This window comes from Balaenoptera borealis (assembly GCF_965194805.1).
Source record: "Balaenoptera borealis genome assembly, chromosome: 21".
NCBI lineage: Eukaryota > Metazoa > Chordata > Mammalia > Artiodactyla > Balaenopteridae > Balaenoptera > Balaenoptera borealis.
This window is the reverse complement of record NC_138880.1, coordinates 5,816,080-5,841,743: the sequence shown is the minus strand read 5'-3', so window position 1 is coordinate 5,841,743 and position 25,664 is coordinate 5,816,080. Positions and strand designations below refer to the sequence as shown.

Below are 25,664 nucleotides of genomic sequence, written 5' to 3'. Positions count from 1 at the left end.
TGTTCGGGACTATATAATTTAGTCTCGCAATTACCTATCCACGTGGGCACCACAAGAGTTGAACGTAAGCATCGCCGTGCAACTAAAACATAGTTGGTTACTCGGTCGGTAATAAAGTAGAGCAGGCTAATTAAGAAATTTCACCTTTTCTGTCATGATAGGGACCAACATTAAATTAAATACATGTGCTGGTGCCATAATATCATTGTAACATTTGGCAGGAAATCCAGCCCATGTTTGTCTCTATTCAGGAATTATTTGTGTGCTTGATATTGTCAGCGGATTGATTTTTAAATGCATGAACCAAATCAGGGGCCATAGTCAACAGTATTGAAACTTTCCATTTATAGGGTCCTTTTTAGCTAATGGGTTTCATCCTCTATCTGTTTGGTGCCACCACTGCCTGGATTTAAAAAACCTTGATTTCATACTTTATCACATGGATTCTAAATTCCATCAGGCACTCAAGGCTGTACCTGGTCCACCACGCTGACCCCCGACACGCACCCACCACCATCCCGCCAGCGGACATGCCGCTGGCCTCCTAAATCTGCCGTTTTGCTGCAGCTCTGCTTCCAAGGGCTGTCCTCAGGTTACTGGATCCATTCCGTCCCCCTGCGTAGGGCCAGGACCATGACCGTCCACAGTGCGTTGTGCGTGCGAAGCCAGCTCCCTTGGGACCACTCTTGGGCCTGACTCACGGGGCATCTGGCTAAGCGTTTGCCGACTTCGGCCTGAGCTCAGACCCTCGTCGGGCTCCCTCCCCTTCCCTGTCCTGCTTCCCAGTTCTCTCCTTAATAAAGAACTTTCCACAGATCCTTGTCTCGGTGAGCCCTGGTCTCAGGGTCTCCTTCTGGGGAACTGGAGCCTGAACACGCTCCAAGCAGGCGAGCTCGCCTTCCCTCCTGGGCGCTGCCTGTCCCATAGTGGTGCTGCTTCCCTCGCGGGTGCCCTCCTGTCCCCTTGGGCTGTGCTTAGGACAAGGCGCCTAACAGTCAAGTGAGATACTATAAGTGAGAACACTTCAAACCTGTAAAATGCACTACAAACGTGAACCGCCTGTAGCAATAATGACTCCAACCTCGCTCATCCTTGCAGACCTGGATCTAAGCCACCCCTCCTTGAAGGGGTGCCCTGCAGCTCTCCCTGCCGCAATTTTATTTAATCCTCTATACCCTCACTTACAGTGCAAGCTCCACGAAGGCCCAGACTTCTTTGTCTTATGCACTGTTGCAGCCTCAGCATCTAGGCTGATGCCTGGCACATGGGGCGTATTTAGCAAACATGTGTTAAATAACGATGCTGAATTCAAAGGTCTTGCTCTAGTCTCAGCCCCTTGGGAAACAGAAGGGCGAAAAGCCGGGTTAAGGATCACCCAGAGTGCCTACGATGACATGCCTAACGTACAAAACAACTCAGTGGCAGAGCCAGGACCTCATCCTTGATCTCGTGTCTCCCAGGCCTGGGACCGTTCCATCTGAGACCCCACCTCCAGGCCCTACATCTTCCCTGGACCGCAGGGGAAAACTGCAACCCCTTCTCCTTCACCCAAACTATTGGCATCTGGGCTGTTGACTTTAATGATACGCTACCTTGTTATAAAGACGGACTGGGTGACTTCCTTGGTGGCGCAGTGGTTAAGAATCCACCTGCCAATGCAGGGGACACAGGTTCGATTCCCTGGCCCGGGAAGATCCCACATGCCGCGGAGCAACTAAGCCCGTGCGCCACAACTACTGAGCCTGCGCTCTAGAGCCTGTGAGCCACAGCTACTGAGCCCATGCGCCACAACTACTGAAGCCCGTGCGCCTAGAGCCCGTGCTCTGCAACAGAGTAGCCTCCGGTCGCTGCAACTAGAGAAAGCCCGTGTGCAGCAACGAAGACCCAATGCAGCCAAAAATAAATCAATAAAATTTAAAAAAAATTTTTTAAATAATAAATAAAGACAGACTGGGATTTTTAGCACTGTAGGGGTTTTTTTTGCTTTTTGTTTTTGTTGTTGCTGTTTACCAGTAAATTTATTTTATTTCTTTTTATTGAAGTACAGTTGATTTACACTGTTGTGTTAATTTCTGTTGTACAGCAAAGTGATTCAGTTATACATGTATATATATATATATATATACATTCGTTTTTTTAATATATTCTTTTCCATTGTGGTTTATCACAGGATACTGAATACAGTTCTCTGGGCTACACAGTAGGACCTTGTTGTTTATCCATTCTCTATATAAAAGCTTACATCTGCTAACCCCAGCCTCCCACTCCATCCCTCCCCTGCCCCCCTCCCCCCTCAGCAACCACTAGCACTGTAGTTTTATGTGTGCTGTTTTCATCTCCCCAACTAAACCTGAAGCTTCCTGGTGGCAAAGACCTCTCTGAATTCCCCTCCACACCGTCTTCAGGACCCTGCACAGGACGGAGCACACATATCCGTTGGAGGAAAGAGGCGGACAAAGATGAAGCGTGCAGACGCTGAAGTCAGACAGCCCTGGCTCCAGTGCCCGCTCGCACTTACCACCTGCATGGCCTTGAACAAAGCCGCGGACCATCTCTGCCCCTTGCAGAGAAAGTGAGAGAGCCCCCGGGCCCCAGGATTACCGGGAGGACCTAATGAGACAACACATGCCAAGCATTCTGCACAATGCTGGTATATGGCAACCACTCAGCAAGTATAACCTGCAGTTAGTAATACTAGTAGCAGTGGTAGTAAAAGCAGGCTCCCAAACACCGACTTCCAAGTGGTTTAAACAGGCAAAGACCAAAGACCTGAGTTCAGAAAAAATCCTGCTTATTAATGCCTATTGAATACCTAAACTATTATATCAGGTGTCTCCTTTTCCTTATACACTTAAGATGTTCAGTAACTACACACAGTCCCCAATGTCCTTCTCCACAGGGAAAGGCCAACCCCCCTCCCCCCGCAGTTTGCTTTTCTGGGTCACCTCCCATCCATCTCCTCCTGACTCCTGGCTCCCTGCTTCGCCCCACTTTGCAGAGATTGCATTGGGTGTAGACTCCATCCCCAGTCCCAGGAGAGCAGTGCTGGACACTTTGCATTTCACACAGGCATCCCTTCTGATAGCCTCATTCATTCATTCAATGAGCTCACATTTATCAAATGCTGGACACTTGGATCAAAAGCCAGATGAGCACCTGCCCTCTAGGACCTCCCAGCCCTGCAAGTCCCCCAGCTTCTCTTTCTTAATCACAGACTCACCTTTGAGAGCTCTCCTTCCTCCCAAGCAGCATTAGGATGACTGTCTCATTCTCAGTAATAATAGCAGGCGAGCTGGATTCAGATGGCCAGGGTTAGAATACCGGCTCAGTCACTTTTTTATGACAAAACCATGGGCAAATTTCTTTCCCTCTCTGCCTCACCCACCTCACCTTTAGAATGAGGATAATGATGCCTACCAACTAGACCTGTCGGAATGAAATGAAAACCCAATGAGCCTATATGGGATAAGAACCTAAAACAAGAGTGGATATATGCATATGTATAACTGATTCACTTTGCTATACACCTGAAACTAACACAACATTGTAAATCAACTATATTCCAATAAAAATTAAATAAATAAATAAATAATATAAGACAGTGGGATAATAAAAACATTTTTCTAAATGTTTTATTTAGAAAAAGTGAAAAAGTCTTAAAGTTAGATTAATTGGTTTTTTTTTAATAAATTTATTTATTTATTTAATTTTGGCTGCATTGGGTCTTCGTTGCTGCACGTGGGCTTTCTCTGGTTGTGGTGAATGGGGGCTACTCTTCGTTGCAGCGCGCGGGCTTCTCATTGCGGTGGCTTCTCTTGTTTCGGAGCACGGGTTCTAGGCGCGCGGGCTTCAGTAGTTGTGGCACGTGGGCTCAGTAGTTGTGGCCCGTGGGCTCTAGAGTGCAGGCTCAGTAGTTGTGGCGCACGGGCTTAGTTGCTGCGTGGCATGGGGGATCTTCCCGGACCAGGGATCGAACCAGTGTCCCCTGCATTGGCAGGCCGGTTCTTAACCACTGCGCCACCAGGGAAGTCCCAAGTTAGAGTAATTGTATCCAAAATGCCTACTAACTGTTATTCAGTAAAATCATTTATATACTCAAAAAAAAAAAAAAACAATGAAGTCTTTAGAACAGTGCATGGCACATAGTAATAAATGCTCACTGATACCATTTTACAACTTACAAAAAAGATCTACCCTTTAGTTGGAACAGCTGTTTGGTGTTAACACAACAAAGAGCTAAGCTAACCACTGAAGAAGAAGAAGTAAAATGTTCTGAACTATTGCTATGTCACAGCAAGACTCTCCTTTTTTAGGCATCTGCCAAGCCAGCTAAAACCTCCGCTTCCAGGGAAAATGTAAAGAATCTCGAGCAGGGACCACAAGTTCTATTTGTAACTCAAACTCAAAGAAGGCTCTAGAACAAAGAGCATCCTGACAGCTCGGGGGGCAGAGAGGTGCAGGAGGCTGCCCTGGGCAGGGTGCGACCTGCCGCAGAGGCTGACCCCAGGGATCCCAGCAAGGCGGCCCGAGGCACAGCGTCCGAGGGAAGTGCAGGTTCTGGAACCAAGGGACAGCCAAATCAGAGGGCAGGACACAGCAAGGGAAATCCCTAGCACTGGCAACAGCTGAGATCCGAGATGGTGGCAATGTGGTCCTGGGTGATCCGTCACCAACGGCAAGACTCTCGGCCTGTAGCCCAGGGCGCGAAGGAGGGTCCACTCTCAGGGGAGGGAGCTGGCAACAGCTGGGCAGGATTCCCCAAGCATGTGAATTTCAGTTAGCAACAGTCCTGGCAGGAAGCATGGCACTAAGCAGGTAAATCAGGACAAAAATCCATTCGAAACACCTGAGCTAATAAGGCAGGTGAGCAGGAGAAGGTACACAAAGGGAGAAAAGGGAAAAGATTAGACCCAGAGACCCCAGCCTGGGGCTCAGCCCTGGCCCATCAGAAGCCAAGTGTACTGGCAACAAAGACTTGATTCCAATCCCTCCAACGGTGGGAAGGCAGCACCTTAAATGCTACTTCCTTTCATAGTAGATGTGTTGACCCAGCTGTGGGCACCCGTGCAGAGCAATGGAGGGAAAATGATGCAGCAGAGCCCAAAGGCAAACCCAAGACCAAAACATCGTAAGAGGCGAGCATTCCAGGTACGTCAAGGATGGGAGTGTCTGCGTGTAGGTTTCACTCTGCACGCTCAGCACGTTAAATGAAAGTCGCCCACAGAAGGGTTTACCAGGGATGTGGGGTGAAACGTGGGGCTTCTATTTAGGGTTAAGTCTTTCCCAGAGAAGGCGATTAGTGGCAGTGACCTGAGTACGTTGTCTGTATTTATAGCATTTTCTCTCAGCCATCAAATCCAGAGGACAAATGCCAAAGGCCTCTAGAGGGTGAGTACCCGGATTTTTTCCACTTCACCTCTTAGAGCAAAACCCCTCCCCTAACACTCAGACTCTCCTCTGCCCAAGTCTCTGAACGAGAGCCAGCTCTCAGCCCACACACCCCTTCCCGCCCCAACAGGGCTGTGACCCACGACCCTGCTGGGTCCAGAGGCCATGCCAGGCCTTGGGGCGGGAAGGGGTGTGGGACCCACCAGACTGCCCCAGGGAAGCAGGAAAGGATGAGCGAACCACACTCACAGCGGCAGAAGAGAAGACCTGAGGTCCCAAATCAGGAGCAGAGCAACTTTTTCCCAGACTGGTGATGACTCAAGGGATTCCCGGGCACAGCAATAAAGCCTCGGGGGCCGTCTTCGTGCCTGATGCCCCAAAACGCTAAGTGAGTCACCCCGTTCTGCTGCGTCCTTGCCAAAGTCAACTCCAATGTGAGCCTCAGTTTCTCGTCTGTCACAAACTGGGTGGCCCCAAAGTCACCTCCCACCCAGGATCCTATGACTGCCTGAGCAGGAGACCAAACAGGTCCAACCTTTGTCCAGTTCAGGGAACCAGGTCAATTCTCTCTGCTGGGTAGGAGCCCCAGACTGGAAGAGCAGGAGTGGTCACGAGGCTGCACTCCTGACAGAGGTAAGAGGAAGCAAGCCATGCCTCAGAGCCTGCACCCAGCCCAGCCAGCCTCTGCCGGACTTTTGCAAGTGTTAAATTCCTAGGCCTGAGAAAAGACACCAGATCCCCCGGGGCAGGAGAGAGATGAGCTTCCTCCTCCTCCAGCTAAGACCTGGGATGGTTTCCTGTGCATGTGTGTATGCGTGTGTGTGTGTGTGTGTGTGTGTGCGTGCGTGCGTGTGTGCCTTTGTGGGGTTTTTCCCTCCCTCCTGACCAGCAGGTTGTGCTGCCCATGAGAGAGGGAGCCCTTGAGGCTAACCCTGTGTGCACCACCCCCCCAGCAATGATGGGCGGCCGGCCGCCCTGCCTCTTCCCATACCATCTCTTACCTGGGGGTTGTCCATGTACCAGAGAAGGCAGTTGGCCTGCGTGTCCAGAATAAAGTACCTCCGCAGAAACTTGCCGCTGTTCTCATTCTCCTCGATGTCCAGGAACCCACAGATTCGGTTCTGCCGATCCACATAAGGCATTCCTGGGCTCTGCTCACATTACCCTGTGTGGCAGGAGGGAGGGAGGGGCCATGAGAAGGAGAGTAAAGCGGGTGCCTCACTCCGGCCTGACTCCCCTCTGCCAGAAGGGAGGCTGGCACCCTCTCCCACTGGTGTCCTTCCCCAGGGCCCCAGATGCCCCACCCCAACCAGACCCTGGAAACTTCTGTCAACTCTGTTCCATGAACAGTCACCAAAATCCATTAATTCAACTAACTTTCCTGAGGCTCCACTACGTGCCAAGCAGAGAGCTAGGCAACTTTACACGCGTGGAAGATGTGAGTCTCGACTCTGGGTCAGGGGCCTGGGTTCAAATCCCAGTTCTGGCCACTTACTGATGTTTGTGTGACCACAAACTGTTTAACCTTTCCATGCCTCAGTTTCTGCATCTGTAAAATGGGGATAATAATAGGACCTACACCAGATTTTGTTGAGAATTAAGTACGTGGCAGACATAAAGCATTCATAAACACTAGGTATTATTATCACTCTTCAGAAAAGCCTTGTAAAGTAGGTTATAACCCAATTCTATACGTAAAGAAACTATTGCAGAGAGGATTTAAGCTCCAGTGCAAACACCTGGATAAACTCTGCCGAGAATTCAGGTGTGAAGAGCCGCCCCTGCAGCTCCATGAAGGTACCAAGGAATCAAATCCGAGGGGTTCCTGGGGCCTGGGGCAGGGCCACACCCCTCAGCCCCAGGATCACTTCCTTCACTTTGCTGTTTCCCAGAAGCCACTTGTAATCGAAGGAATGAGGGAGCAGAAGAAAGCCCAACCCTGAACACTTTCCTGATTGCAGAAGAGGGTCCGGCGATTTGAGACAATCCGCACCCTCAGACGGGCCTCCCCTCTCCTGGCTCCCTTCTGTCTGTCTGAAGAGCCAAAGGAAAAGGCAGGCGCTCTGTTCTCCTCCCCAAGAGGAAAACCACCCTCCAACAGGCAGCTACACCCCACCTGGACGCACAATGCACTGCAGAAGTGGGACACGGTGCCCAAGGGTTAGAAAACCCCACGTGACAGTCAGACCTTCAAGGACAGACGCCACCCACCCCACCCACCCCTGGTCCTGCTTGGCTCCAACAAAGCAAAAATTCACTGTGACCCAAGCCCGCCATGGCCCTGAGCCTATGACTAAGCACGACTGAGAGACGGCTGGCTTCGGGCCGTGCCCTGCACCATGACCCTAGGTCAGCCCGTGAGCTACCAAGATGCCACGCCCGCAGGCTTCCTGGCCAGGAGGAAAGTCCCACATGCAGAGACGCACATTTCCACAAGACGGGGCGAATTCTAAGGATGTGGATGGTGGCGTGGTCTGCTCTCTCCTGCCCCCGCAAGGGGCCTTGCGGTGCTGAGACGCTGCCCCAAGAAAAAAATACCCTGCTCACACACCAGGATGCCAGGAAACAGTGAATCCCTTGATTCCAGGTAAGGTCAGGCAGAATCCCAAAGGGGCAGATGACTCAGTCAGGAGGGAGACGGGTCAGGGGATCCCACGGCGACTCGCTGGGCAATGATGGGGGACAAAAAAGGAAAGCAGGCAGGGAAACAGGACACAGATGAAACAGCACAGCTAGAAAGGAGTAAAAGAGGAGGAGAGAAAAGGAGGAAAAGTGGAAAGAGGAGGTTTAAAAAGATGGCAGAGGAGAACGAAGTAGCAGCACAGTGGGAGAGGAAGACCCCGAGGGTGAGGGCCAGTGGGGACACCCCTGCACACAGTGCATCACGTGGTCAGAGGTCCCTGGGGCCAGACCCCCAGCTTCTCGGTACCTCCCCAAACTAAGCCTCCATCCCAGCTCCCGTCTCACCACTGGCCAATGTGAGTTCAGGAAAGGGAGAGAGATGGGTTCTCACCACTGGCCAATGTGAGTTCAGGAAAGGGAGAGAGATGGGTTCAAGCCAAGGGGTAGGGTCAAAAATGGGGAGGGAGAGGCCCAGCGCTGGTTGGGGAGGAAGCGGATCCCTGAGAAAGGACGCGGCTTCCCCCAGGGAATCAGAGGAAATCAGGAGTCCCAGGCGGAAAGGCTGGGTCGGCCCTGCAGTGAGGGTGCACCCAACCCCCAAGAAAACTCAGCAAATTCCCCTGATGCCAGCCCAGCCACAGAGACAGACGTTCCGGGGGATTCAGCGCTGTCGCCACCCCGGGACATCCCTAAGGGGAAGGGTACAAACTGCAGTGGATAACAAAGCCAACCGTCTCTGGGTGCAGCCGGTCAGCACAGCACCCGACTTCACGCTGCCTTTCCAATGTCTCCTCTTCAGCCCAAGGGGCCTTTTTCTCAAGTCAGAGGCCAGAGGAGCCACTCTTCCCACAATCCTCCAACAGTCTACTCTTGTAGAGGGGGCTTCCCACTTGCATGGTGGGAGAGGACCCTCAGGGACCAAAAGGAAAGATGATGAAAAGAAGAAATCTGGTTACACATCTCCTGACTGTGGTTCTAGCCCAGAAAAAAAAAGCTGCTCAGATGTCCTGAGAAGCAGCTGAGTCACAGGGCTCATCAGCATGTGGGAGGTGGGTGGGGGCAGGATGGGCTGCAGGAGAACCAAGCATCACACGGAAGTGTGGTTAGAACGAACAAGCCCACCCACACACAAGCGACAAACCCAAAGATGGCGCAGACACACAAACCTGAGGTCCTGAGCCCGGCCCTCTGACACTGCATCCTCATCCTGTGGGTGCATCCCTTGTCCCAGCAGCTGCTGGTACAGAGAGCCAGCCGCCCCCGGCCCCCAATCCCCTCTCCCTGCTTCTTCAACCTGCCCCCCAGCATCGTCCAAGTCTCCGTTGGCTCCTCCCCTTTCTCCCAGAGAGGCCTCTCACATGCGATTAACTCTGCCACCCCCACCCCCAGCCCGGAAAACCAGGCAGGGAGGGGAGAAAAGGAAGTGCCAGCAACCGATCCATAAGGGGCAGGACACCCTGATGCACATACACATACTGTCTATCACCTCTTCGAAATGTCCTTTCCAACTTGCATGACGCTCCTCGGTTATACAGTTCTAGCCTGTCTTTTAAACTTTAAAATCACTTGTTATCTTAAATTTCATTTTAACCGAGTTCCCCAGTGTAAAAATACTGGGGGGAGGGTGACACTGGGTGATGCGCCCCAGGACTTGCCCCATGCATATCCCCAGCCCCACCGTATCCTGGGTCCCTCACCTGGACGGTGACTCTCGGCCCATCTCCTGGGACAGCACGCAAAGTGTTCTGGCTGGGTCAGAGCACCGGACGGTACTCTCTCAGGCCAGCCCCTCCACCTTCGCTCTAATTCCTAACGAGACCACCCAGCGAGGCGCTCCTAGGCCATCACAACACATGCACGACAAAAAGCACAGACTCTGTGCGCCAGGAAGGGACCTCGGTCCACCGCACTCAGCACCCTGTCTTTCCAAAGCATGCCAATCTCCCCAGCGTTTTCCGTTTCTAGTGCAAAATTCACAATATAACAATGCTGGCATTAAAAAAAAATCACTCTAGCCAACTGTTTTCACTTTTGCATGCTTTTTCATGCTTCTGTCCACATAATCAACCTTCTTAAAACTTTAAATTATACCGTAAACATGTTCCATGTTGCTACACGGTCTTTATAATCAGTGTTTTTAATGGTTGCATAACATCACTGGACTGGATTTACTATAATTTACTTAAACCATTTCTCCATGACTAGACAGTGAGATGATATCCAATTTTTCTAATGCTAAGATTCATCTTTTTATACTTTGTTTCTTCTTTTACACATGGATACAGCATAAATTCCAAGTAGTAATAAGACTAGATCATAGGTTATGAACTTTTATAACTCTTGAGACTTATTACAAAATTGCTTTCTAAAAGTATTTCATCTGTTTACACTGCAGCCAGCAATATATTGTTACCATTGCTATAATCTTACATACATAATGTTCTCATTATTTTAAACTGTGGCTAGTTTAAATATATAATGACGCCCAGTGAGGCAGAACATTTTTTCATGTTTGTTTCCTGCTTCACATTCCTTCCTAGACTTTGTTAAATGCAAATCAAAATTATGTGTGCACACAATTAATTTCTCTCCCTCTCTCTCCCTCTCCCTCCCTCTCCCTCTCCCTCCCTCCCTCCCTCCCTTTCTCTCTTTCTCGCTCTCTCTCTCACACACACACACACACACACCCCAAACAAAACCAAAACATAGTCTCAATAATTCAAATAAGTAAATAATGTACCTTAATGAAAAGTAAAATAGAAAAGAGGCAAGTTTTACACCATCTAGATTTCCTTAGTACATAAGTTGCTAAGCATGTGCTGCAAATGAAAATATGTTAAATATTTAATTGATGGTAAAAGTGAAACTTTTTTTTTTTTGGCCGCGAGGCTCGCGGGATCTTAGCTCCACCACCAGGGAGGGATCAAACCCAGGCCCCCTGCAGTGGAAGCACAGAGTCCTAACCACTGGACCCCCAGGGAATTCCCAAAAGTGAAACTTTTAGAAAGAAAGGGACTTTGCATGGAGTTACCCATTGATCAGCAGCAGAAAATGGGTTAAATGTCAACTAACCCGAGATTCCTGGCCAACAGTTGCCCGCTGACGCTCGTGAGAAAAGAATCAATGGCTGCCCACCATCGAATGAGGTGAGGGCACAGGGCAATATCCCTGTCCCAAATATCTCCTCTACTGCCCATTCCAGTGCCTAAGCCTCCATCACTGGAGGAGATTCAAGCCAAGAATAAAATTCTCCCCTAGGAATTGAGACAACTGACATCTTTATCAGGCTCATTAATATACAAGAGATAACTTGGGACCAAGACCCTAAGAAAATAAAACATGTCCCAACGGGAGACTGAGGCCTTAGCGGGGAAGAAAAGTAAGAAGGCTGTCTCCTGAAGACACTTCTTAGGATTCTTATACACCCGGGACAGTAGTATGAAGCTTTCTGGAAAGCAATTTGGCAGTATGGAACAAGAGAGCTAAAAATGTTCATATCCTTTGACCCAGAAATTCTACTTCTAGAATTCCATCCAAGTAAATAAACAAAGATGCAAATACAGATTAAAATAAAACGATGGCAACTGCAGCAGAATTTATAATGACACAAAGTTGGAAATGCCCTGAATGTCCAAATGATTAGGGAATAATAAATAAATGATAGGACATTCACATAAGGAAATGCTTCACAATCTTTAAATAGCTATGTTTTCAAGTACTTTTAAATGAATTAGGGAAAAACTCCCCAAAAGTTTTTTAAAGATACAATAATATGATTTAGAATATGACCCCAGTCCTCTCAGTATTATTTTTATATTTCTATATTTGGATAGAAAAAGACTGACATCCAGGCACTAAAATATTAGCAGTTATTATCTATGGGTCACGGGCGAATTTTATCTACATCTATATTTTTTTCCATATTTTCCAAATTTTCTACAGGAAATGTATGTTACTTTATTTAGCAGGAGGGAAAGCTATTTAACTCGACACACACCCCCATCCCCAGGGTACAAGTTTTGAAGCTGAGAATAAATTTCTCAATTCTCCAGAGTCCATAAACAAGCAAAACCTTGCCTAAATTATAGCACTCTTGGGACTTCTTAGTGTTTCAAAGTCTTAAATCTAATAAAGCCATGTTCCACCCATCACAACTGCCCAAAAGCTAGGTACCTACCCAGAGGGCTTCGGCACCCTCCAATCTAGTTGGGTTTCTTACTTCCTACTGCAGCCTCCCCTAAGAGAGGCTCTTTCTTTCCTCTCTGGGTTTGGTTACTTGCTCTCTGGTCTTCATAAGAGGAGCCCCTGTCCTGGGGGTCAACTGAAGATTCACACCCAAGTCCGTGCCTCTTTCCCTCTGTTGTCACAGAGGCTGCAACACAGCAAGCCCAGAAGTAGGGATCCTGACAAAGACCCTCCCCCCCAGTGGAATCTTCCTTCTTGAAACTTGGGAGATGGGACTGACGTCTTTAAGTTAAATGTCTAGATAGATGAATGAAAAGATGGATAAATAGGTTTGGGTTTTTTTAAAGAAAAGCTAAAGAGCTATTAAGTCATGAAAGCTCTGGCTGACTGTACCGGACGTCTTATTTTTAAGATCTCTAACGTGGCTTGAAGATACAGGAAAAAATAGAGTGAAATAAGGGAGATTCATCTGCCTGATCGTCCTGATACTTCCGAGGTAAACACAAACGAAAGAAAGTGGTAACAGAGATAAAGCCTTAAATGGTATTGGCCCCAGGATGAAATAATCCACTATAATCTCCGGTAGTTCAAAACTCAAAAAAATTGAATCCATTTTTAAATTTGGATATTTTTCTTCCATGTTACTTGGCGTTGGTAGGAAAGGGAATTTCAGGGATTTTGCTCCAGAAAAAAAGTCAGGAAGGTGTTTCTAAACATAGTGGGGCGGGCAGGGGTGCAGCGAACGCATCTGCTGTCTTGTCATCCCCGAGGGCGGAAGCTGCATCAGTGGTAAGTGAGAGGGATACCAACAGGAAATTGCTACATTTCTACAGGAGAAAGTTAATCGGGAAATGACATCAGAGGTCTCAGAGAGGGCTGTAATAAGCAGACAGGAACTGGGGTGTGGAGGTTAGAAAACGTATGGGCCATGCGAACAGAGAGTTCGCCTATGTTTCCATCTCCCGCCTACATAAGGGTGCACTGCGGAGGGCCCACGGACGCCCGGGGCCCAGTGAAATCACAAGAACCACAACAACAAAACGCAAGCATGGCTATTTCAGAACACAGCTCTGAGGCTGGGCCAAAGACTCTAACTTCCAAAATGTGGGAACATCTATTTCCTACTGTTATAATATCATTGCATTCTGAAGCTGTCATAAGAGCACATTCCAAATAGTCTGAGGCCGGAGAATAATGTGAGCGAGAAGGGAATGTACTGAGAACACGTTCCCAGCGGAAGAACAGGCTGAGGAATGCAGACATCCACAGGAATGGGGAGGGCAAGAGAAGGTGCCCAACGTCCCCTGGACCCGAGAACTCTGAATGGAGGGCAAGAGACACTCGAGGAATTTTTTAAGGGAAAAAAATACTGGGGAAAAGGCAGGAACGACTGACTACTGATACCACTCCAACAAAGATGCCAAAAACAGCAAAACGTTTTAAACACTCATGACCTCTCTGAACAGCAGCTTCATCTACGTTCAGAGAAAATGTGGTTGTTAGAGCTGGTAGGAAACAAAGGCCTGCCCTTGACTCAAGGCTCCTGAGACCACCTCCCCCTCCGAGAGTTCACCAGCCCAGGGAGCAGCCCCAGGGGTTATAAATAGCCTATAAAAACTGAGATCTCCCACTTTCAGAATCCAGTTGCTAGGCTCTGCGATTCAGTTTCACTGTAGGGCCTCTTACTGGTAGCAAGCAGCACAGGAGCTTGATCTTCATTTAAAACTTGACCTTCTCACCCACTAACACCTGGGCAGTAGGAGAATGAAAAGAAAGCATCCTTATTTCTCCTATGTACTAGCCTTTTGCAAAGTGCTGGGGGAACGTCTAAACGGCCTAAGCCTGCCCGTCTAAAGGCACCGTGCTCCCGTCTCTGGATGTACGGAAGGAGGAGGGGCCAGGTGTGGCACGGAGCACGTGCAGGTGACAAGGATCGGTCTGAGAGCATCTGACGAAACTCTTGCAAGAACGTGACCATTGAAGAGGGCGTGCTGATTTCAGTTACCCACCGATGTGCTGCAGTGAAGTGAAAGAGCGTGGGTTTTAGAGTCAGACAGACTCTACTAAACTCTTCAGGGCCTATTTCCTCATTTGCAAAATGGAGAGAATCGCTGTACCTACTTCAAAGGCTGCTGTGTGGATTAAAGGAAATAATGTGTGAAAAGTGCTTAAGAGGAGGTCTGGCAAACTAAGCGCTGGGTAACTGTTGTTGTTAAGATGTGTGCGTGTGTAGTGCCTCACAAGTAGTACGTGGCTCCCACCACTAGGTAAAACACGGCAGGCAGCTGCAGGCCGTCTCCACCCCTCAAATATCAATAAGTAAATCCCACTGGGAAAGCAGTGACGCTGGAATCCCTCACAAAGAAAGGCATAGGCTGCCCTTACTCTTCTGTCTACTCCAAGAACCATCATATTTCTCATCTCGAAAATTCTCCAAAAGGTTAAAAAAAACCGTCTAAGAGATCCACCGACTCCATCTCGGCCAGGCCACCCTGAAAGTTAACAGAACCAGGCCTGCGATCAGATGCCAAGGAAGGGCCTCTGGAGCAACCTCCTGCACGGCCCGTGGGAGAATCACAGCAGCAGAGATCCGCTCTGCACATGGATGGCCAAAAGGGAGTCCTAGCTGATGGGAGGGCGAGCCCTTGCCTTTGCACTTTAACCACAGCGTTTCTCAGGGAGAAGGGGACCTCCCTCTTTATCTCAGCTGGCAGGGCAGAAAGGCAGCCCAAGGTTCGGAGTAAAGGTCAACGGGGCCTTCCAATGACTGTCCCACTGCAGCAACCACAGGCCTGTGCAGAACGGGAAGCAAGGGACCCCATCCCTCCCGCCCCCCAGCAGCCCTGTCTCCCTGCCCTGGCCAATTCCCTGGCTCAGTGAGGGGCTTATATCAGGCACGGCTGGGATTCTGCTCTTGCCATAGACTGTCACACTGTAATATTTGCTCTGCTTCCTTCCTTTCCAAAGCCTAACAGATTGGATTGCCGGAGTCCTCTCCAGCTCACTAAGACACGTGGAAAACTGAAAGTAAGGCGGCGGTGGGAAGAGGGAAGAGGCCGAGCAGTGCAACGCCCCAGCACCCAGATCATCTTTTCCAAGCTCCACGACTATCTCGGCCAAAATAACTACTTACTACAGTTTCAGGGAAACAGAAGAGATGTTTACTGCACTGGGGCCACAGCAAGATCTAATCTGAGGCATTCCAGCCTTTTAACAGGGGCATCACCCACCTGCCCACCTGCCCCATTTAGAAGACCCGAGATCAATGAAGCGCCAGCTGGATGCACATCCGGAGATCGCGGCCCTGCTGCTCCCGGCTCCCTAGTGATCCAGCACTTTCAGCAAATACCAGGCAAGCTAGCAGGAGAGCTGCTCGGAGGGGCTTGGCTGGCTGATAGGGCTGATGATTCTCCCTTCCCATTTTTGCAGAATCTCTCCATAAGTAGGCACCGACCAAAATCTGCATGTCTCCAGGATTTACTTTATTTAACCTCGGGGGAAAACACCGAGCTGAGTTACAGTTCAGCACACTACGATGACACGATGGGATTTGCAGGCCCTACTTCCTTATACAGAAGAGAGAAGCAAGCACCAACGACAAGGGAAAAGAAGCATTGCACACTCTCCGCCAAAGGGCAGGTGGTTCCCCAGTCCATACCAAGGTGATTAGCCATCTGTGAAGTGAGCGAGGCTCCCATCAGTAGGAGTGCCATAGGCACTCTGTCAAAAGCGGGGTTTACAAAGAGGGCGAAGGATACTTAGGTCCAAAGGCAACACCCAAGGGAAACCCTCATGAACCAGCTCAAACCAGCTTGAGGCACCACCACACTGCTCTCTTCTCTTCCATTTGGATAGGGGCAAACAATTTATGTGCTTGCAGTCACTCACTCATTCATTCAAGAAACGTTTACTTAGCACCTAGTAGATGTCATACACAGAGTCTAGGCCACAGAGTCTAGACTGCAAGCTATGGCAAAAGTCACCTGCGTTCAAGTGGCACACAATGGAGAAGGCTAATATATGAAAGGATGAGGAGGCTTTTTAAAAGCTTCCTCTGGCTTCTCAAAGCATGCTGGATCTCTATTTTAGCAATCTGCATTGTGTCCTAGGTCCTGGTGTACCGCCTGTGTCCTCCATCAGATGGTAAGCTCCCTGAAGACAGAGGCTACATTTTGTTCATCACTGCTTTTCGTGTCTTAATTACCCAATAAATGTCAGCTGAATGCAACTGAAATAGAAAACAAACACTTCCATTCTTTCAAGATCTTTGGCTTTACTGTTTCTGAAGGCTTTGCCACCAAACAAAGAAAAATGATGACGCTCCAGAAAGGAGGAAAAAGGGGATTGACTTAGATATATTAAGAAAACAGAAGTACAATTTTGGAACTTCAGCCCAAGTGCAACCACCACTCAGCGGACCGAGATGCCTCGGGGGTGTCACCGCTGGCGTCGCGGTAGAATGCCTGTCCCCTCCCCTTCTCTGCGGGTTATTCTCCTCTGAAAATCCCCATTTGGAGTCCTAAAGAAAGACGGGGCGGGTGGCGGGAGAAGGAGTTAGAAGGGGAAGATTCACCAAGAAGCAAGGAAACCTTACAGCGAGAGGCTGGGGGGTCAGGGCTGGCCTGGGGAGGAGATGGGTCCGCCCCCAGTGAGGTGGCCCTTCCGCGCCTCCTCTCACACTTTTCTTTCCTACAAGGCCTCTCTTTTCCCTTTCCTCTTTTTTTTTTTTTTTTTAATTCGATGAAATAGCAGTCTTCAGAACTGGAGAAGAGGGAAGCGTGTAAAGGTGAGGAAGAAGTTCGTGAGACAGACAGACAGACAGCTCCCCTCGAGCGCTTTCCCAACCTGACACCAAATCTGCATTTTAGGACAGTTTCCTTTAAGTCACCCCAGAGCCCGTAGTTCCAGAAGCCCGAGGGGCCCGGGCTGGACCCAGAGGGAAGGGAGGGATCTCCCTCGGGAGCCTTCTAGGCCTGCCACGGAATAAGGTAATAGGGGAAGAGAAAGATGAGTCTCCACGGCCCCATCCGTGCCCCCGGGGACTTGCCTGCACGTTCTCTGCTCGTCTCCCCTACCCGCTGCCCGGGCAGTCGTGGCCGGGCCGGGGCCCCAGCGCCAGAACCCGCGGAGAAGTTTCGCCGCTGCAAACGTGAGAAAACGCAGCTCCGCAGAACACCCGCCCCCACCCTGCCCGCGGCCCCACCCCGCAGCCCGACCCCTGGCGGCCGCGACCTTGGCCACCCCGGGCGCTCCCGAGGGCCGGAGGAGGGGCTGCCCTGCGGGCTCGCCGGGGGCCACCGGAGGCGGCCGGGGGCGGCGGCGACCTCCCCTCGGCCCGCACGGGGGCGCCTCCCCCCCCCCCGCGCGCCCCTCGGCGCCGCGCCGCTCCCGGGCCCGCGCGGGCGCCCCACTTACCCCGCCGCGCAGGGCCGGGGCTCGGGCAGGGTGCGTGGGTTACATCGGGCTGGGAAGCGCCTCTGGGGCCCCGCGGGCCGTCGCTCTCGGGGGATGTCTGTCGCCGCCAAACTCTCGGGGTCTCTCGCGCCTCTCGCTCCTCTCCCCCCTCCCCTCCCCTCCTCCCCTCCCCTCCTCCCTCCTTCTCTCTTGTCCCTCGGCTCTTTTTTCCGGGTTAATTACGTTTCGCATTAAAGCAAAACCCAGCCCCGGATGTGAGTACAATGCTCCGCCGAGCCCGCCGGGGGCGGAGAGGGGTGCCGGGGCGCCGCGGGCTGGGAGGGGGCGCGGCCAGGCGCGCGGGCTGCGCGGACCCGGCGGGGGCGGGGCGGGCGGGGCGCCCGGAGGCGGCCCCCGAGGCTGCGCGCCGGGACCACCTCGCCCAGGCGGGCGGCCGCGCCGGGGGAGGCCCTGCTTCCGACGCCGGCCCCGGGCAGCAGGTGTCCGAGTGGGAAAGGGGCCCGGGGATGAGGGCATCCTAGAAACAGGGAGACGAGCTGGCCCGCGGGCTCACTCTTTACCCCGTTTCTTCTTCGCAAAGCACCCACCTCCTCCCCCACCCCGCTCCAGCGACTTCAGCCGGGCCTTCCCCGGACCCGGAGCCTTCAGCCATCGGGGTTTAGGGTTAGCGTCGAAGGAAGCATCTCAGATTCTCCCGGGTTGTCATGCATGTGCCCCAGGAGCCCAGGGGGGTCGTAAGTTCTAACGGCTGTATAGGGACTTTTTCAGAGCGTGGCGCAAAGACGCCCTTCCAGCCCTCGGAGCGGGAGGGAGCTCTGGGGGAAAATGGGAAACAGACAAGCAGCAGGTATTAAGTGATATTGCCAAGAGGAACCTAAGAGAACTGTCGGGTGCAGGTGCAGCCTCTGCGTTATCGCATTTGATCCACGCTGCAACCCTATGGGTATCAATTCCCTTCACGATGAGGAAACCGAGACTCAGAGACGTTAAGGAGTTTGCCCTGGGTCCCACAGTTATCAGTGGCTCGTCTGTCAGGTTCTGACGCCGGCCTCCCACGTGAGGAGATAGATATTTAAATGTGCATGCAGCCAGGCACATAACATTCGAAACAGAAACGTAGTGGATTCACCCTGGGATGGAGGACCGACCGGGAGCTGCGATTCCTGGGGATTTTGGTGCAAATATAGTTGATAAGGTCCGAGTCCTAGTTACAAGGCTTTGACGCAGGGGAGGGCCAAAGAAGACCCTTGAGGCTCAAAGTCTGGATGGACGGGATTGCGGGAAAGGCTGGTCCACGTCCCAGTGTTGGAAGGGGAAAGGCAGACTGTTAAAAAGTCTCCAGGACCTGAGGCAGCAAAGCCTGGGGGAAGGGGGGCCCCAGCCAGATGAGCCGGGAGGAAGGTAGGACCACGCTCAGCACACACCCCGAAAGCACCAGTGATGAAACCACACAAGTTTCCTCTTCCATTTTGATTGCCAAAGCAAAAATGAACCGCCCCGCTCTCTCAGGTGTGAAAAAAGACTGTTTGCTTTAGAACATTTTGCTTTGAATGAGGAAGGAAAGGGGGACACAAGAAAAAAAGCATTTCCTTTGAAATAAATACATCAACGTCATTTTTTTTTTTTTTTTTCTTTCTGCTCATGAAGATTTTTGCCACTCACATAAATTTCAGGCAGAGCATATACTCTGGAACCAGATGGCCTGGGTTTGAATCCCAGCTGTGGTGCTTATTAGCTTTGATCCCAGAGCAAGTGACAACCTTTCCGTGCCTTATTTTCTACATCTGGTTGCTTACAAAGAGTGAATGAGTTCACATTTGTAGAGCGTTTGGATTACTGCCGAACGTGAAGTAGGTGCTATGTAAATGTTTTTGAATTTTAAAATTAGATTATGGTTTTCAGGGTGAAATGGAACAAACTTCCATCCAGCTCCCAGCAAATCCGACTGGAACGGATGGTTTCCAGTACGAGCCATGAGGTAAGAAGTCTCAGATTCCACGGTATGGTTCATATTAAAACCCATAACACTCTAGTCCCTGTGGGGCCTGCCTGAGTTCCTCAGTCACAGAGCCACAAATATTTCCTGAGCGCTACCGTGTTGGTTGCCTGGGAGGCAAAGCTCGTTGAGAGGATGCAAGTGTTACCAGGAGGTTGACGCAGCCTCGTCTCCCTCCTGGAAATGCCATGAAAATGGCACAGAGTGACAAAGTACTACCAACTCTTAGAGGAACAAGACGTGTGTGTTCGCGTGCGCACGCATGTGTTTGGGAGGGGTCCTCGAGAAGGAAGTAGTGAATTTTGAAATGCGCCTGAGAAGATGGGGACAATTTGACTCCAGTGTTGGGCTGGGGGAGGGGGGGAGTCATCAGTGCACTTTGGCTGATGCTTGTACTTCACTGGGATCCCCGTTTACTGCCACATTTGTCGCTAGCCAGGACCTGGCCCCAGTTAGACTACAGTTTCTTCTCTGACTCCTGTATTTCCGCTGTTTCCTCAGAGGACTCCCGCCACCCCCTCCCCTAGTGGCACAGAGTGTCAATTGAGTCTGAGCCCTGGTGTGGTCCTTTTGCCATCTCTGACACATTTTGGAAGTATTTCCATTGACTGATTTTATGCATTCATTTTTTTTCAGTGCAATAAACAGTCCGGATGTCTGAAAATGTGACTCTGCCTATTGGGAAAAGAATGTCAAAAAGGGCCTTTCACATCAGCTATCTCAGTCCCCTGTTGTATCAGTGCAAGATGAGGTTCAACAATTTGCTGAAGGTTTTACAGCTGGTTAGTGGCAGAGATGTTTCTAGAACCCAGGGCTGACTACCCCCAGAATCTTCTAGTATTGATATGGGAACCTTTCCATGAAGATGGAGACTACTGGTCCAGAACCTAAGAATTTAACAGAGAGCCTTATACTCTATAGCCATTTATGCACTTTTCTATTCATTTTCAGTGTTCACGGCTGGGTAACTAGATGCCCTAACGACCTTCAGTGGTGAGCCAGGGCATCCTCCGGGGAACCACATTGTGCTCTGTCCTTAGAGACACCCGTTATAGAAGGTACCAGGCTGCAGCTGGGGCCAGGTAGTTCCGTTGGGGAAAGTGTGGGACTGAAGAGGCCAAGGTCAGTGGTTGATCCTGGTTCAGGCCAGTTAATTTCACACAAAGATGAATTGCTCCAAAGCCATTGCACTTCTAATGCTAGCTGGTCATTTTATAAAGAGTTGTTGTTGGTTTCAATAGCAAAGTACCATCCATTTCTAGAAAGATTACTCAAACTACTATTGTTCTATTCAGTCCTATTCATTCAGCAAACAATGACCTGAACCTATTAACCATTTTTCCTCCCATATATCTTGTACTTACTTATTTTCCAGGTACTTACTAAATGTTTATTGCTTTACATGTATTGTCTCATTTAAGTTTTACAACACTGGGAGTAAGGTACTACTATTTCCCCATTTTATAGATGAGGTGACTAAAACATGGAGACCAAACCTAGTTACAAGCCTGTGCAGTCTGATGCCAGAGCTGGCCCCCTCTTAACCACCAAGTTTGTGAAGGATTCAGGAAGACATAAAACAAGACTCTTTCCCTCCACATTTTCGATAATTATCATCATTTAGAATCTCCTTTCCTTTTCAGCTAGGAATTTCATGTCCAAAGATTTGTCCTACAGAAAGTCATCCGGAGATATATATAGTATAGATGGAGTGTATGTTTACGTGTATATACGAAGTGTATATGTGGAATATATATGCACATTTGCTGCAGCATAATAGTGAAATTTGGAAATCAGTCATTCTCATCAGCAAGGGATTGAACAGGTAAATACCATTAATGCCATATAATCTTATACTATGCAGCTGTTAAAAAAGAATGAGATACATCTCTATATGAAAAAATACTAAATAAGTAGGAATAAAAAAGGTACAAAGGTGCCTGTATAGTACAATCCCATTTCTGTAAATAAAAACCGTACATGTTTATTACATGAAAAAAAAGTCTAAAAGACTATATTCCAAACTGTTAGCCACAGTTCTCTTAGGGCATGGGAAGAGGGGCTATAATGACGAATTTCAATTTCTAAGAGATGTATTTCTGTAATGTGTTATTTTTTGCAATAAGCCTGCATACATTTGCTTATCAAAGAAGAACAATAATGATTTAAAGTTGTAATGAAAAATTTTTAAGTTCTATGAGAAAGCATATTGCACCCCTCAAGAATCCCGTCATTTAGTTGGGAGGGAATGTAACAAACAGAAAGAAATGTCATAAAAGCCAGAAACTGATACACGCAGAGACAAGAGGAAAGAGAAAATTTTGTGGGAAAAAAACAACCAGCTGGAGTTGAGAGGTGCAGGAGAAAATGTATGAAGGAGATGGCGCTTTGGAAGAACCTTGAAGGTGTAGAGAGTGTAAAATGTGGAAGGTGGAGAGGGGCATGAGAATAAATGGGTTCCAGATAAAGTGACTGGTCCTGTGCAGCTGGAGCACGGTGGGAGCAGGGAGGATGAAGGAAGGATTTTCATGGGGAACAAAACAAGAAAGAAAGGTTGCTGGAGGGTCTTTATTGCTAAGCAAATGAGTTTTACTTTATTACTTTAGACTTTAAGAGCCACTGGAGGTTTTTGAACGAGGAAGTGACACAATTAGAAGTAAATAAGCAGCAATTTCGTAGCTCGTGACTGCATGGTAACTGGTCTCTTAACACCAAGCTGCCACCGGGATGTGATTCCCCGACTCTGTCCCTAATTAGCTCTATAGCCATGGACCAGTTACTCTGCTTCTCTGTATTTCTATAAAATGGAGAAGGTGGTGATAACAGATAACTTTTCTCATACCACTGTTGTTGAGACTGAGTGAGTTAATGTTTTTAGGGCACATGGTAATTGCTGAGAATGTCTGTTAAACTTTAACAATTAGCTTCATACCTTTGGATTAAAATCTTTGCATTTCATTTTGAAACTTTTATTACAAAGAGCTAACATTACACGACAAATTATTAACTATTCTTTCTTCACACTTTCACAGGTTTATAGATTATTAATCCCATTTTACAGGTGGAAGAATTTAGGTTTTTAAGGAGAGATACAGTCTCAGAATCACATAGCAAGACATGAGTTGTGAGTCCTGGTTCAGTGGTCCCTGCCCAACACCCAGGGTTATCGCTTAGCTCCAATTCTCAGGGCCTTGAGAATAGGAAAAATAAAAGAACGTTGGCAATTTCTGTTTATAGGATAAGGGCAACAGCAGTAAGGGACAGTAATAAAGTAAAATCAAAAACGAGAAAACTTTGGTGAAATACCTGGAAGTGTGTATATAAAATCAAATTTGTTATATATATATATATATATATATATATATATATATATATATATATATATATATATAGTGAATTACGCTACCTCCAAAATAAAAGTCATATGTTGAAGACCTAACTCACAATCTGACTGCATTTGGAGATAGAGCTTTTAGGAGGTAATTACGGTTGAATGAGTTTATAAGGGTGAGGTCCTAATCCGATAGGATTGATGGCCATATAAGAAGAGGAAGAGATCTCTCTACCTGTCTCCACGGCACCAAGGAAAAGCCATGTGAACACACAGCAAGAAGGCAGCCGTCTGCAGTCCTAGAAGAGAGCTCTCACCAGAGCCCAACTGTGCTGGCAACCCCATCCCGGACTCCAGCCTCCAGACTGTGAGAAAATAAATTTCTGTTGTTTAAGCCACCCACTCTATAGTACTTTTTATACTCATACATATATAGAGACATTACATATGTACACATGCCAAAATTACTTCCCATTGACAAAGTTTGGAAAACATTGCCATACTGCTAAATCTGACACTAATATAAACTTCAAAATGAAGTGCCCATCCAGTCCCCAGAAATAACAGTCTCCTGGCTAAATGCACCATTCCTATTGATTCATGCTGATGGCATTGTTTTTCTGTCAGTTTGAACAAGGGCAGTGCATGGCTTGGATTCCTGCATCCCCAGTGATGCCCTGTGATTGCAAGGGAAGAAATGGGCCTGTGGAATCAGAGAGAGAGAATGAATAGATAGATACCTTAGGTTTGGATCCTTGACCTTGCTTTCGTACTAAATTTAACTTTATTTTTACTTAGACTAGTTTCATAATTCATTTCCTCAGCACCGAGCCTACATAGGGGCTACGATTAGAAAATACTGGGGGTGAATATAGTTAAAGTTGGCAGCTGAAATAAACTATCTGGTTTATTCCAAGAGATGCCTATGGTGGTCAGTGAAGCGGGTTGTCTGTTACTTCAGTGGTTCACAACACAAGCTGGTGATTACAAAACAAAGAAAATCAAACAGGATATTTGAACAGATGGATTTATGTCCTTCCATTATTTTGTCAATAGGAAATATATGCACACAGTACAAAGTTCAAAAGGTACAAAAGAGGAAGAGTGAACAAATATTTTATTTTTAAAAATCCTTTCTAGGGGCTTCCCTGGTGGTGCAGTGGTTAAGAATCCGCCTGCCAATGCAGGGGACATGGGTTCGAGCCCTGGTCCGGGAAGATCCCACATGCTGCGGAGCAACTAAGCCCGTGCGCCACAACTACTGAGGCTGCGTGCCACAACTACTGAAGCCCACGCGCCTAGAGCCCATGCTCCACAACAAGAGAAGCCACCGCAATGAGAAGCCCGCACACCGCAACGAAGAGTAGCCCCCGCTCGCCGCAACTAGAGAAAGCCCACGCACTGCGATGAAGACCCAACGCAGCCAAAAGTAAAATAAATAAAATAAATAAATTTATAAAAAGAATCCTTTCTATTTCTGAATTTTCCAAGTATTCTTCAATAAGCATGTATTATTTTATGATTATAGGAAAAAAGTTAGCTTTATAAGCAAATAACTAGTTTTTAATTTTAAAGTACCTCAGAGATCTCATAGCTGCTTTGTGATTTTTAAAAAAAGCAACAACATACCACTAACTTTATCTTCAACTTAAAAATAATTGTGTCTTTGGATATATTTTTCAAGAAATTTTAGCCAACTTTGTATCCATTCACGTTAAAATTCCTGCCACTGGAAAAGATATACAAAACTGACTGGCAGTCTGAACCCCGAGAACTGGTGAAACTCAGCATGAGTCACTGGAGACAGGTAATTTGCTAAGGAATCTTCTTTCAAATTTCATCCTAATTTGTATGATGACTCCACGTGTCTGTCAAATGTTGTTAAAATTAAGTGCAACACTAGGCTGGAGGATTTAGCCCAGTCCAGTTTAACTCCTTCATTTAGTAATTAAACAATAACAAGCTAGATTTATCCTTACACCTAATGCCGTAATGATGGTTTGGATGTTCTAATTGGATAAGTGGCCAAATGCTCCCTCCAGCATATGATGTCAGAAGATGTCACAGTCCTGGTTTGCTGCAAAGACATATCAGGAACATGGTCCTGACCTGGAGGTCACTTTCTGGTAACTTCAATCCCTGGAACAGAACTCTGAACCGGAGGGTAAGAGGGGAAGAGCCTCTGCGTAGCCAAGTCCCTGCATCTTCATGGAGATGCCTTTCTTAGGCTTGCTTATTGATTCTGGCTGAAGATCTAATTTCAGAAGGTCCAGTTATGTGGTTTCCCAGTCCTCAGTGGATTAGAAACCAAGAAAATAGAAAAGCTTTTGGAGATGGAGGAGGGAGGGGGAGGGGAAAATGGCTTTATTCAGTTCATTCCTCTCTCTGTAAATGGATTAGCTGACAACAACAAAGGAGGGAAAGAAAAGTTAACAAGCATTCCCAGAGGTTATATGTGCCCCAGACAGTCTTCTTCATACCCAGTGATGACCTTGGGGTAGGAAAATGTGTTTGAACTGTGATGAGAAATTTTCATATAGTTTTGCTGGTAAGAGTGGTGGCCTCTGGGGAGGAGATCACTTCTGAGGTGGTAAGAGAAGACAGGACTCATTCATGCTCTTGTATGTTTTTCAGACATTATATTATGTGCATTATGTTTCTTTTGCTTAATAATAAATTTTTTTTAATTATTTAATGCCCCCACAAAAGACTTTACAAATAAAAAGT

At 48.3% G+C, this 25,664-nt stretch overlaps 2 protein-coding genes across 5 annotated transcripts in view; one reads left to right on the top strand and one right to left on the bottom strand.

Annotated features, from left to right (window-relative positions):
- PLEKHA2 (pleckstrin homology domain containing A2) overlaps positions 1–17,780 on the bottom strand; it is a 56,759-nt gene extending 38,979 nt beyond the window's left edge. Inside the window, exons 1-2 of one of the 4 annotated variants that reach the window (XM_082374761.1) lie at positions 17,611–17,780; positions 6,390–6,553 (exon numbers count right to left, since the gene is read on the bottom strand). In XM_082374761.1, the coding sequence (XP_082230887.1) occupies positions 6,390–6,530 (141 nt within the window). In that variant the 5' untranslated portion in view covers positions 6,531–6,553; positions 17,611–17,780. Of the gene's footprint in view, positions 1–6,389; positions 6,554–7,939; positions 8,349–9,176; positions 9,198–17,242; positions 17,378–17,610 lie in introns of those variants that run through there. The other 3 variants (XM_082374762.1, XM_082374764.1, XM_082374763.1) reach the window with 3 other exon arrangements.
- LOC309619495 (uncharacterized protein) lies at positions 8,184–25,664 on the top strand (the record flags this gene model as incomplete). Its single annotated transcript, XM_082374690.1, has 6 exons — positions 8,184–8,234; positions 17,184–17,344; positions 19,513–19,588; positions 20,243–21,431; positions 23,134–23,304; positions 24,078–25,664. The coding sequence occupies 4 exons, from the start codon at positions 8,184–8,186 to the stop codon at positions 20,273–20,275; spliced, it is 321 nt and encodes a 106-aa protein (XP_082230816.1). The 3' UTR covers positions 20,276–21,431; positions 23,134–23,304; positions 24,078–25,664.